The 12,918-nt window shown below is 36.0% G+C and overlaps 1 protein-coding gene across 2 annotated transcripts in view; it reads right to left on the reverse strand.

Annotated features, from left to right (window-relative positions):
* SCYL2 (SCY1 like pseudokinase 2) overlaps positions 1–12,918 on the reverse strand; it is a 30,965-nt gene that overhangs the window by 16,358 nt on the left and 1,689 nt on the right. For both annotated transcript variants that reach the window (XM_086470651.1, XM_086470658.1), the window contains exons 2-6: positions 6,836–6,993; positions 3,793–3,937; positions 3,056–3,205; positions 2,227–2,448; positions 1,262–1,378 (exon numbers count right to left, since the gene is read on the reverse strand). In XM_086470651.1, the coding sequence (XP_086326777.1) occupies positions 1,262–1,378; positions 2,227–2,448; positions 3,056–3,205; positions 3,793–3,937; positions 6,836–6,993 (792 nt within the window). The remainder of the gene's footprint in view (positions 1–1,261; positions 1,379–2,226; positions 2,449–3,055; positions 3,206–3,792; positions 3,938–6,835; positions 6,994–12,918) is intronic.

A 12,918-nucleotide genomic window follows, 5' to 3' on the forward strand; every position in this document is an offset into this window, starting at 1 on the left:
TGAAAAATTTGCGCAAAAAGAAAGGATATGAAAATGTTTAAAGAAGCTCTGCCTTAAGGCACAAAGGGAAGCCAATAAGAGTTGGGCAATAAAGAGAATCAGAAAAGCAGATCAGAGTAGAGCAATACAGAAGAAAAGAATCTATCAGCCGGGAATTCAAGCTAGTCTGCACTGTGGACTTACATTCTGTCTTCTAGACCACACACCAAAACGTATGTGACCGTGGAATTCTACAGAGGTTAACACAACCTAGTTAAAACTTGCAAGGTAAACTTGCCCATGTCAAGCTCCATTTTAGCTCACGTTGTGCTGGCCATTACAAACTGCTTTTAGAACTACCCTAATTCAGTAATTCAGTCTGCAGTGCAGGCATGGTAAAAGAGACCTAACACCTTTATAAAACCATACTGCTCAATACAACCATTTACAGATTTGTTTGTTGTAGTCCTTCAGACAGGTAGTTGATACCCGAGTAATATTTGCCAATTTCCTCACTTCCCATCTTTCAGCATACATGTCAGCAGAACCATTACCTGCTCCCCCTCCCTTCTTCATTCACTATTTCTTCCAACTGTTAAGACACTGATTTCTCTCTCTGCATACAATCTTTTTATATGTCAGGAAAAGAAGAAAATTGTTCAGCTAAGCAAATCTGTAAGTAGGAACCTGAAAGGCTATCAGATATGAGAAAACAGGGTGTAAGACAAAGAAAAAACCATGCTTTGAAGTTGTACTTTCAGATAGGAAAGCAGAGGAAGAGTTTGTCAAATTGAAACTTAAATTACCCTACTTTGCAATTAATTTTTGCTTTATTATGGCAAGTAACCTCCGAATATATTTTAAGCTATTCTTCAGCATATTTAAGAACACACTGAAAATCATAAGCCAAAAGTTAATCCTTGAGTTTATTGCCCTTTATCATTTTATGGCTTTAAAATCCTTCCAATACAGTTTTAAAGACCAAATTGTATTAAAACATAGCATAGAAAATACTTCCAAATGTACTGGAAAGCAACAAAATAGTGTTGCATTGAAAGATTATTCTAAATTCTGTCTCGGCACCCACTTCTTCCATAGTAATAAAGGTCAGCATAAGGACAACTTTTTGGCATCAACATCATTATTTCCAAAATAGTTAAAAAATATTTAACATTTCAACAAAAATTAAACAGAAAAACACTTTAAAATAGCTCTATTTTTTCTACAAATCAAACAGTGTTTTCCCTCCTTCCTATGGCTACGGTATTTTCCATGAACTGACCTTGGTCATTTGATCTGCGTCTGGTCTGACTGCTGGAGCTACATTTAAGAGTAGCTTTACATGTTCACGCACCTCCTCTGGTATATTCTGAAGAGTACTGGCGCTTAAACGGCTCAGCTGCATAAGTAATTTAAGCACATGACCATGAAGTCAGAAAATCCTGCATATAACTACTTTCAATACACAATAGGACTATACTTTGTCCTCTTGACGCTTTCTCTACCCACACCTTTGATATCCCTCCCTTCTACCCTTTTACAACAGATTTGCTTCAGATCCCTCATAGTCTTCTTTCTGTCTCCCAACAGCCTACTTGCTTCAGGTCACATTCCCCCACTTCCAACTTCTCATTGTGTTCACATTATCAGAGAACACAAACCCAGTGTTTTTGAACAGATACATATTGTTATGAGGTGTTGCCTACAGACATGAAAACAAAGTACACACAACTACAGCAATGGGCACCCAAAGAAGTCATGACAAAGAAAACTTGCATATGAACTTACATTACATCAGCTGATCCAAGTAACTGTCTTGTTAATACTCACAGTCCACAAAGGATGTAAAATAGCTAATAGCTAAGTGGATACCAACTACAATGTTAAGTGATCAAATCACTCTGAACTCAGCCATCTTCAACGGTCCTACATAGGTCATTCAGTGCCTTGTGTTTCAAATTGTTCAGCCCAACAGGTACTTATTCCACAAGACCAGCATTCAACAGGTTTACAGAGAAATCAGGCAAAAAAATTGAATTTGAAGTTTATAAAGTTGGTACATGTAAACTTCTCTATTTTTCTAGGATACTTTTTTCTTGTTATAAAGATAGCATGCAAGGTAAGATACTGTTACTGCATTGTTTATGTTGGAGCACAAATATTGTGTTCCAAATATTTAAATCTTTTAAAACAGTAACCTTTCAAATATGAAAATCAATGAATAATAGTCACAAATAGAATAAATACCTGATCCAGTTGTCTACTAAAGCTTTTATAAATATCCTGCTTGTTGACCTCAAAAATTGGTTTCCCTTTATTAAACACTGCATACATAACAGCTCCTAGAGAGTACATATCACTGGCTGTCTCACAGCTCACAGAGAGAATATATTCTGGTGCCAGATATTCAGGATTTGGAAGACACAAGGATGGCAAGTTTGGATCCCATTCCTTACAAGGGAACTTCGGCTACAAGGGAAGTAAAAGAAAGTACATTTATTAGAGATTTTTAAAGAACATGTTAAACAAGAAACTCGAGCAGCAAAAAATAATTAAACTATTCAAATTCAGTTATGAATGAAACAGAAATAGAGTAAGGCAAAACTGTTTAAATCCTGTGTCTGTAGCTTAGAGTGATTAGCTGATGCAGTTAAGTCTGAATATTAGAGCTGGGAAGCGTAACGTAAAATCAAAGCACTACAGCAAGAGGGAAACATGAGCTATGATGGGAACTCATTTGAGGAGGTAGCAACCAGGCACTGAGTGGATGCAACAGACTAAATTAGGTAGCTTTGCATGTCATCCAACATGCACAAGCGGCACAGGCTTCAGCCTCTGTCTGAAACCATCATGAGTCTATTTTGACTCCACTGAGCCAACTCAGGCTCTTTTTCTGTGATGACCAAAGGCAGCACTTCAATCCAGACCTGTGCCATTTGTTCAGACTTCCTGCCAACAAAATATAGAGGTAAATATGAAATAAATGATTCTGTACTGAAATGCAAGGTCATGAAACTGGTTTCAGACAAAGATCTGAATGTGAAATTTAATGATGATAAATATAAAGATCTATTACCTCCTGTTCAGAAGGATTTGTTGACTGGATACAAAAATCAAAACCCATGATTTTCCATGCTCCACTCTTATTCAAAATTATGTTTTCAGGAGTAATATTTCCATGAACCATTTTCACACTGCTATGCAAAAAAGACAAGCCTTCAGAAACCTGTTAATAAAAGATTATTTTTTCAGGTTAGATGTTTCCCCAAATATCCTAGAAGACATCTACAAAAACTCTGTTCCTGTGGTCATGGTTAAATTGGAAAGTCAATTAAGAAACTATTTTTCACCACTATTTTAGACTATGTCTTAAAAATTATGTATGAAGAAAATGAAACACAGATGGGTAATCAGCAGATGAAATTACTAATGCCAATTAACTACCGCAGCATAAGAACAAAAATGCTTTTCAAAGCTGATCAATATATTCACCAAATAAAACCTGGGAGCTACTGTTCCTCCACAGAAAGTAAAGAAAAGATTCACATATGAGAGGCAACTGTAGCATAGACATTTACATGGAAAATAAAATTTATTTGCTTTTGTATTTTCCATGCCACAATAAGCAAAACCAGCAGCAAGTTAGAGCCTCCAGTGTTCATCCTCTCTCATACTTACAGTGATCAGGGCACTATTATCTCTCACTTCCCAATTGATTTACTATAGGCAGAAAAAACTTTGGCAGTTTACAAACTTTATAAAACAATTAATACTAAAACCACAAGAAAATTGTAAGGACAACTTGTGTCACACCTGAAGCAAACCATATTTGGTCTCCACATCATAAAGTTTGTATTCTTTAATGTCCGTTGGTAAAGGAGAAGGTAGATTGTCCCAGCTGCCAAGAACGTTAGCTAAACTTGCACAGACTGGTTCTGTACAAAATGCCAAGCAATCCCTGTAGGGGAAATACATAAAAATATTTCTTGTAAATAAATGTTATAAATCTCTTGACTGTGAATAATGACCATACAAACATCATATTACACATTACCAGAGCACTTGGTGCTACCTAAAACTATGTTATATTTCAGGTTTTGAATTCTTTTAAGTAATACTATATACTAAAGAGAAATACATAAATATCTGAAGTATTAAAAAAATATTAGAATTAATTTATTCTCTAACATTCATATACATCACTAATGGTGGACACAATGCTTCGTAAAAAGTGTAGCAAAACAATGCTTTTCTTGTCCTGATTCAGGAAAATCAAACACATAATTCTTACTATTATTAAAACTTGTAAAACGAGGCTTTTAGTTGTGCCTAAAACTGTCACGTCCCTGACTGAAGCAATACTTAATGTGGTCAGACAACGATCAGAAACAAAATTAACAAAATGTAAGGTAGCACCTTATACATTTAGTTACAGTTAAGGTATGGAGGATAGAAAATACCTAGGGAACAGTTATTCAGTGTTTTTCATAACATAAACTCTCTGAATTCTGTTGTTTTGGGGGAATAAAAAGATGGTTCTTTATTTCTTATTTTAGGAGCTAATTAAATAAGGACTTAAACCAGAATAACGGAAGGATGGGCCAAACCAAATTAAAGCATGGAATACTGCAGATGCTGATGTCTGCCATACAGTGCAGCTTCTTTAACAGTTCCCTGAACAATATCAAAATGAAATTCAGAGTAACATAATAAAAAGAAAACAAGTTAAAAATAAGTGATGGCCAAAAATGCATACGCTTTGGGAAAAACTGCAGCATATGGAATGTCTAGTAAATTAAGTATCTGCGACTCTTCACACTACTACTATTTTTAATGGGTAGTAATGACATTATGAGTGAACCACTAACTTGGTTTTTTTTTATCTTTTTCTCCAATAACAGGTTAAACACAGAACAATACTGCTCATCTGTGGTGCTAGTTGAATTCAAGTCCAGCTTAAGTAAATGTATTTATATAAAATACTTAGTATAAATTAAGTTATTCATTATATAAATGCATGTAAAAATGTAAACATCTTAATATATATAAAATATATACATTAAATATATTTAATTTGGAGTAGAAACATTCTATTAATACTTGAAAAGCTACCTCCACACTACGGTCAGGAAGGTACGGCCTTTCTTTCTATATTCACTTCAGCTGTGCAGGTACACCAAGTATCCCTTTGCCTCGCAAAGGAGGAATACGAGGTGATTTGCAAACAGTTCAACACAACTGTATGTTACTTTGGAGACGCAAAAAAAAAGCAGGTACAGTCTAGCCAGACAGAGCTCACAACAGAGTTCTTCAAGAATAAGCACTCTGGAAAGACCCAGCAATTCAAAAGAAATCTCACAGCACCCTTGCACAAGGTTACACACATAAATATTCTAAGCAAACTTTTATGAAACCCCTACAAAATCCGTTACACCAATTTCTGGCACAACAAGCAGCTGGACAGGTTTGGTGCTACTAGTGTTTTTACCAGTAGCTGAGTACAGAGAGAAGAACAATTGGAGCAAAGCATAGGACATTTCTATAAACTTACAAACAAGAACTCTGACATAACTACACTGTTTATGTTATTCAAAAGGCTTAAATTCTTCACAAGAAGAACACCAAAGCTTTCTTAAAACACCAAGGTATGAAACTAAGCCTTTTCTTCCGAAGTGCACAGTTCAGGGAAAAAAAAAATTACAGGCGCAGTTGCTGGGTCAACTGAAATAATATGACAAATTTAGGAAGAAGCCTGGGGTATACTCTAGGATTCACTTGTACACTATGACTGAGATCATCCTAGGCCATTTAGCATGTAATACTTTATATACTGTTGTAGGGTACTGAAAGTTCTCTTCAACTACCTAATTAATCTTCCTTAGGCTTTTGTGAGGGGCATACTGAACCACAGGGGCAATGACAGCTTTGAACTTTTGTTAACACAAAACGTGTTCAGTGCTGGAGGAAAGACATATATGAATACGCAAGTGACATTTAATCCAAGAAATCTTTCCCAAACTAGGCATCACAAAGATGAAGAAGCATTCCTACAGCATTCTCAGCTTCTAGAAGCCACTACATTTGGAAAAATGCAGGTTAGCAGACACAATCAAAAATGTAGACATTCGAAAGGTAACGTACACAAATCTTTATTAGGCTACCATCTAGAAAAAAATACTTCAGAAAAAAACCTCTAAAACCTTCATGATCTTCCTCGGTAGGATCAGGAGCAGCTTTCTATTTTAATGTGAAACCTTCATTTTGTTTGTTAGATTTCAGTGTGCCGTTATCACTACAGCTGAATGATAAATCTGTAAGACTAACCCATTATTGTGCCTAGTGACCAACCTTGCAGAAATCAAACAAGCACTACCAAAACACACTGAATTTTGTCTCCCTCAATTGCCATTTGAGGACCTTTTAAACATATGTGGCCACAACACATATAAATTACTAAAAAAATCTCCAACTTCACACATACTAAGTACATACCACTCATAAATGGAACAAATGTATGAACAACCTTTTGAAAGAAAACAATTTTAAAGAGTTCTTTAAAAGTTGAATTAATTGAACTACCAAATTCTCATCTGTAAGGGTCATGCAGACTTATAGGTGCAACTGGACTAAGATCATGCAATAGGTTATTAACTAGATCCACCAGATTCCTATCAGAACTGCATCCTATGGCATGGGGGAAAAAAAAAATCTGAGGTAAGGTGAATACCATTCTCACACAAGTCAATACAGCGAACTTGAGTTTCACCAGACATAAGTGTTGGATGTTCCAGATATTTTACATCCAATAACAAAACAATGATTAAGAAAGTCTGTTCTCAACTTCACGACAGCTTACCTGGATTCTTCTAATGGATGTTGAACAGTCAGTAGTCGAGGGTGTCGAAGCCTGGTTAGCTGTTGAACACCTCGTTTTAAAGAGTCAATAATCTGATCCTTTTCAAATTTTTGATACTTGTCTATTAGCTTCTTATCAAAGACAAAAACAGCCACTTCCTAGAAATAAGCAATGAAATCCACTCGTTATGTAACACAGCCAAAATCCAAGTCTATAGACAATTACATACACAGACATTTTTTGAATCAACAGTACAATCCCAACAATGCAATAAGTATACGCATACCGTCCTTACTTTGTCCCAGTCATAATCACAAAGGTTACTATATATAACCTCTGGAATATATATTTTAAGAGTTAAGGTACTACTGCTCCCTAGCTTACAAACAATAATACATAAACTATAACCACTATCCACACAGGAACAAAGCAGCAGATCCACAAGACAGAAATCGGCTTGATTTTAAGTAGATGAACGCATTTACATCAACAATGAACGACTACAATATTCTCAGCATATACGCACCCATTTGGCATTAAACGTATCAAATGGTGCTTTACTAAACCATGCACTTTCTCAGCATTCTGCTCCAAACCAGTACGATCTGTATTAAACTAGACATTCAAGAAAAATAATTTATAGTCACAGTAATCAATTAATCTGATCAGATCACTCACGTGATAGAACATTAAGAATTTTTTAATACTTAAACATGTGTAAAAAGAAGTCCCAGAAATGTAGTAGATGTTAAAAATAGAGAAAATAGTTATTCCAACCAACCTCTCCAAACGGAGTAGGAGAAAATTAAGAAATGCATATGAAACTTTGAAATTATAGAGATGGATGTGAAATAAAAAATTAGATTACATCACCATCTTGGAAGCCATTAGAGAGAAATAAATCAATTGAAGAAAATATGAATTAAAAATTATGCAACAGAGACTTTCTTATACTCCTACAACAGCATTACGAATAATAATAAAGGTTAGAAACCAGTAAGATATAATATGAAAACACAGTTTTCAGTCCCAAGAGGAAGTCTATGCTCTTGTACTGCACATTTTATAACCATTACTCTAGTTAAAATCTCACAGAATAGTTGATTAAAAAAAAACCCAAAAAACTTCTAGAAATAGGCTATATAAAAAAGAAAATTGTCCAACACACCAAAAATTGGTTTATATTTTTCAGCCGGTACCTTTTTCATTAAGGCATTAGGAGGTGAACGTCTATAACTAACACAACGAAGTACATTTTTCCTGCTTCTCTCCATACCAGCTCCCTGCTCCAGCCCTTAAGTGTGATGGATCAAACACTAACATTGACACAAGGCAGGGAGGAACCAATGACAGGGGATGGAAGACATACATTATATTCACTATTTAAAAAATACACATTTTCCAGTACAAAATGTGAATGTATTGAGCAGCATGTGACCAAGAAAAAAATTTCAAACTCAGCACTTCTGAAAGCACTTCTGTTTAATGACAAGTCAAAAGAATTAGAAAGTGATTTTTTTAAATTGGATAGTATAGGACATCAGCTATGGTTTGCATATTTTATGATGGCTATAAATAAGTCCTATTGGTGCTTGCTGCAATCCTGCATAGTTTGTTTGAAGTTTGACAGAATTTTTACGTATCCAAAATTAGGTCACGTATAAGTATATATATGAAATTGTAGTATTCTAGGTGTGAAAATGATTGCTATCACATTGATTTTGTAGACTTAGTTATTGTGGACTGCCAAGAATCAAAATAATTTGAGCTGTGTGACAACTTGTTCTCAGTACCTTCATCTAACACACCTGACACAAGAAGAAAGCACACAGCCATCTCTGTCTGCTCATGGACACTAAAATATTCAATGTGTTCTAACATTAACAATTCAAAATACGTCATTCTGAAATTCAGTTCCATAATCCACACTAATTTTTATATGCAGAATGCCGTATTAACAGTATAGTATCTTAATCCCCGTAAATCACCAGATATTATTGGACAAAAGAATGCAGAAGTAGCTGAGTCATGGGCCATAGAACACAGCCTCAATGCACAAAAACTACTGAAACTATATAGTACGCTTGGAAACATTTTAAAGTGTTCAAGGGTTTATGCTGCATGAACCAAAGAACACTGTCAAATTTTGACACATTATTTCTGTTTTCCCTTTTCTGTTTTTGAAGAACTGATATTCAGCCCCAAAAAGAAGGGCTACTGACTGCAGCTGATAGGGATTCCATTTCCTGCAATTACTTTCATGAAAACTTACTGAGATGAGAGCCTGCAAAACTTACATAGTTACTACTTCTTTCCACAGAAAGGTCTAGGGGAGCTTCCACTTTATTTTCTCCACTCCATAGCTTCGAAGGAAGAGTAACTTCCTCCTGCAGATGACTACTTGTTATTTAATTCTGCAGTTGTGTCACAATTCCAACTTTATGATAGAAAAAGAAATTCAACAGAAAAAGACTAAAATATATTTAAAAATATGACTGCTCTGCACAAAGGAAGTGAAAAACTAGAGATAAAACAACCCTTACCTTTAATGACACAAATTTTCATTCATTATGTGATAGGAAGTATACACACCTGGCTCAGCACGCTCTTCTCTCAACACAGTATACTGGTAACGCTACTACCTGGGTCAGGAAGCACGGACAAGCATGAGGGGACTAGTCTGGCCACTCAAGAGATCAAAGTTTAACTCTCAGTTCTGTTCACAAACATGAGATAGTCTGCACCTTCTGCCTCACCTCCCACAGGTTTAAGCCAAGTGCTTTACTTCTAAGTGGTGTTAGGTAAAGCTCAGTGATTACACTGAGACAGTTGTATGTTATGATGTACCAAGTAAATATTTGCCAGGATGAAGACCATCATGAAAATATCTGTTGTTACTGCCAAGAATTTAGATTTTTTAACATGACTCACTGAAAAGATCAGTCTTTAAGTTCTACAATGCCTTTGCCAAGAAATTAAATGTCATCTGTGCAAATAGGAGTAAGCATTGCCCACAACATGCAAGATATGGGACATGGTTTAACTGGGCTATAATACATCTAGAATACTTTTAGACACTGAACAGAAAAGTGTAAATCAGTTCTTTCTGATTCTGCTTGTATATTTCAGGGGGATCCTGTTGACCATTGTCCCAAACACCTGGTATTTACTAATACAGCCCTTCATAAAGTTTTTTTATCCTTGTAGTTCTAATCACTAAATACCACAACTTCCTTTTCTCAGCTTCTTTGGGCTGTTTTCCTTCATACTGGGTCTGGCTGAGATGCAGTTAACTTTCTTCATAGCATCCCACATGGGCTGTGTTTTAGTTTTGTGGCTAAAACAGTGTTGATAACACACCAGTGTTCTGGCTGTTACTGAGCAGTGCTTGTACAAGGTCAAGGCTTTCTCTTTTCCCTGCTCTGCCCCCACAGTGAGTAGGCCATGGATAGGCAGGAGACTGGGACGGGACAAGGCCAGGACAGCCAACCCTAACTAGCCAAAGGGCTATTCCATATCATATAACATCACTCAGTGATAAAAACTAGGGTAGAGGAAGAAGGGGGTTTTGGGCTTCCAAGGTGGCTGTTGTTTGGAGACTAGCTTGAGCATCGGTCTGCCTGTGGGATGCGGTGAGCAATTTCCTTTGGTTTGCTTGGTTTTTCCCCCACCTTCCATCACCTATTAAACTGTCCAGACTTTGATCTATGACTTTTCTTGCTTTTCTTCTTCCTATTTTCTGCTCCCATCCTGCTAGGGGTGAGGAAGTGAGTGAGTAGCTGCGTGGGTGCCTAGTTACTGGTTAGGGTCAACGTACCACATCCTCTGTCCATTTGCAATCCTGCATTACTTACGAAACACACCAGTTTGAAACACACACCGACAGTTTAAAATTCGTGTCCTTATTTACCCACATAGACACATTATAAACCAAAAAGAATGCAAAACTCCTGCTCCTATCTTAGCCAATGCAACTCCTAAAAAAAAGGGGGGGCAGGGGAGTAAGGGGGAAAGAGAGAGGAAAAAAAAAAAAAAATTCTCCCTAAACAGAAAAAGGCAGCCAAGGCATGTCACACTTTCTCTCCTGCCCCCAAGAGGAAGGCAAGAATTCAGAAACACACTGGGTTCGCATGTCAAAAAGAGATGCAAACATAACTATAAAGTATTCCTTAAATTAAAGGCTCTAAAAGCTGTGGAAATGTAATGATAATGGAACAGCAATACCTCTTCCTATTCATCGCACTGCATAGTGAGAAATTGTGTTAACAATACCTGTAAAACATTCAAGCACTACAGTGATGAATGCTACAGAAGCTCAAACGCTTCTATTTTCAATGACACATTGAGTAGTGTGGAGTAATAATGCCAGAGACTAAGCACAGAACAAGGAAGGAAAAAAAACACAAACCATAAAATGTTTAATAACTACAGTTCACCATGTATCCTGTGAACTCAATGATCTAGTACTGTCATGAAAAAAATTAAATCATGAGACTAAATGATGAACATAAAAGTAAAGGAAATTTTAAGGTAGCAGTCAAGAGTGCTTGAATTTAAAACTTTATGTTTGTTTTCCTTTTCATTTTTGTTCTCTATTTTACCCATACGCACTCACGCATTTTTTTAATGAATACTCAAATTTAACTCAATATGCAAACACATGTTGTTTTACCAAAGCCTCCCACTGTGCAAAGCAAAATAGTCTCTGAATTAAAATACTGGAAAGCATTCCAGTATTACTCCGGTCTTTTGCCAGAAAAAGATTTTCTTCCAGCTTTTGGGAAGCTTATTATTGGAAGCTTGTCAATGTTTTTTTACAACCCTACTTTCCCAGCAGCTTGTTGCAGTCATAAGGTATTGTCACGAATGAGTGCACTCATTCACGACAGGTACATGATACAACTATTTCAGTTTTTAAATGAATTAGCCTTTAAAGTTTGAATAGTAAGAAGCTCTCATATCAAAGCTACTATGCACAGACAAAACAACAGAAAGCTGACTTACCTAACATTAATATATTTCATACTACCTCAATAAAAGTTAAACACAACAGTGTAAACCATTATCTCCTTAATTCTGTGACCTTACCCTATTTCTTTATGATTGCACTCTCTAAGCAGAAGTACAAATGCCATATTATGCCCCAAAAAAAAAGTGCACAAAGACTAAGTTAACAAATCCAAGATGAGCAGAAACACATACTGTAAAATTAGCAACGTGTTACTTCATGTATACACATTTAATCAGAAAGACTCATAAATCTTTCAATAAAAACAGAAGCAAATCAGTTATCAAATAGCACCAGTCAAACATATGCACACAGGTGATTTCCTCACATTCTGTTAGATTATTATGCAGTCACCTACAAAGTAAGCAAGAAAAGACAAGACACATTAAAAAAAAAATGTAAACATTCAGAAATGGAGGAAAACCAGCAAGGCAGGAACCAGGCGGAACTCTGAAAAGAGGAATAAAATCATACATATCTACTGTCACAGGAGACGGAACATTTGTAACTGTCCACTGACTTAAAATAGGAACCAAATTATTCTTAACTTTGTGACCAACTGACCAAAGCTGACCAACTTCTCTAAGACTGCTGACCTCCACTTGTCCTGAGAACAAAGATTCCTGATCAGCTCTACTGCTGTAACGTTAAATTTAGCTGTTTTATCTGGCTACGACGACTTAAATTATTACTTGTGGTGTTGTAAAGTAACAACAACATGGGCAATTAAGATCTTACATCTTCCTCATCTGATTATAATACACACTTTAGGTAAAAAAGATAAGCGCTCATAGTTTCAAATTACATATACGCACTTGGAATACAGCAAATATGTGCATTACTTCACAAAAGTGACTGCTACCATCAGAAAATGACAGCCAGCCACTTCCGTATTGCCCAGCCAACATTGAAAAGTACATGCAAAAGAAACACAAAATAATGATGAAGAACAGATATATTGCAATACAACACAACATAAACTGTCTGTACTGCTGCGTAGTTTTATTTTGCAATGGCAAACTGAATGTTGACATGACGTTACCTGACTGATAATATTAATAATGAATGGTAATTG

Source organism: Leptosomus discolor, chromosome 1 (genome assembly GCF_034619465.1).
Source record: "Leptosomus discolor isolate bLepDis1 chromosome 1, bLepDis1.hap2, whole genome shotgun sequence".
NCBI classification, from domain to species: domain Eukaryota; kingdom Metazoa; phylum Chordata; class Aves; order Leptosomiformes; family Leptosomidae; genus Leptosomus; species Leptosomus discolor.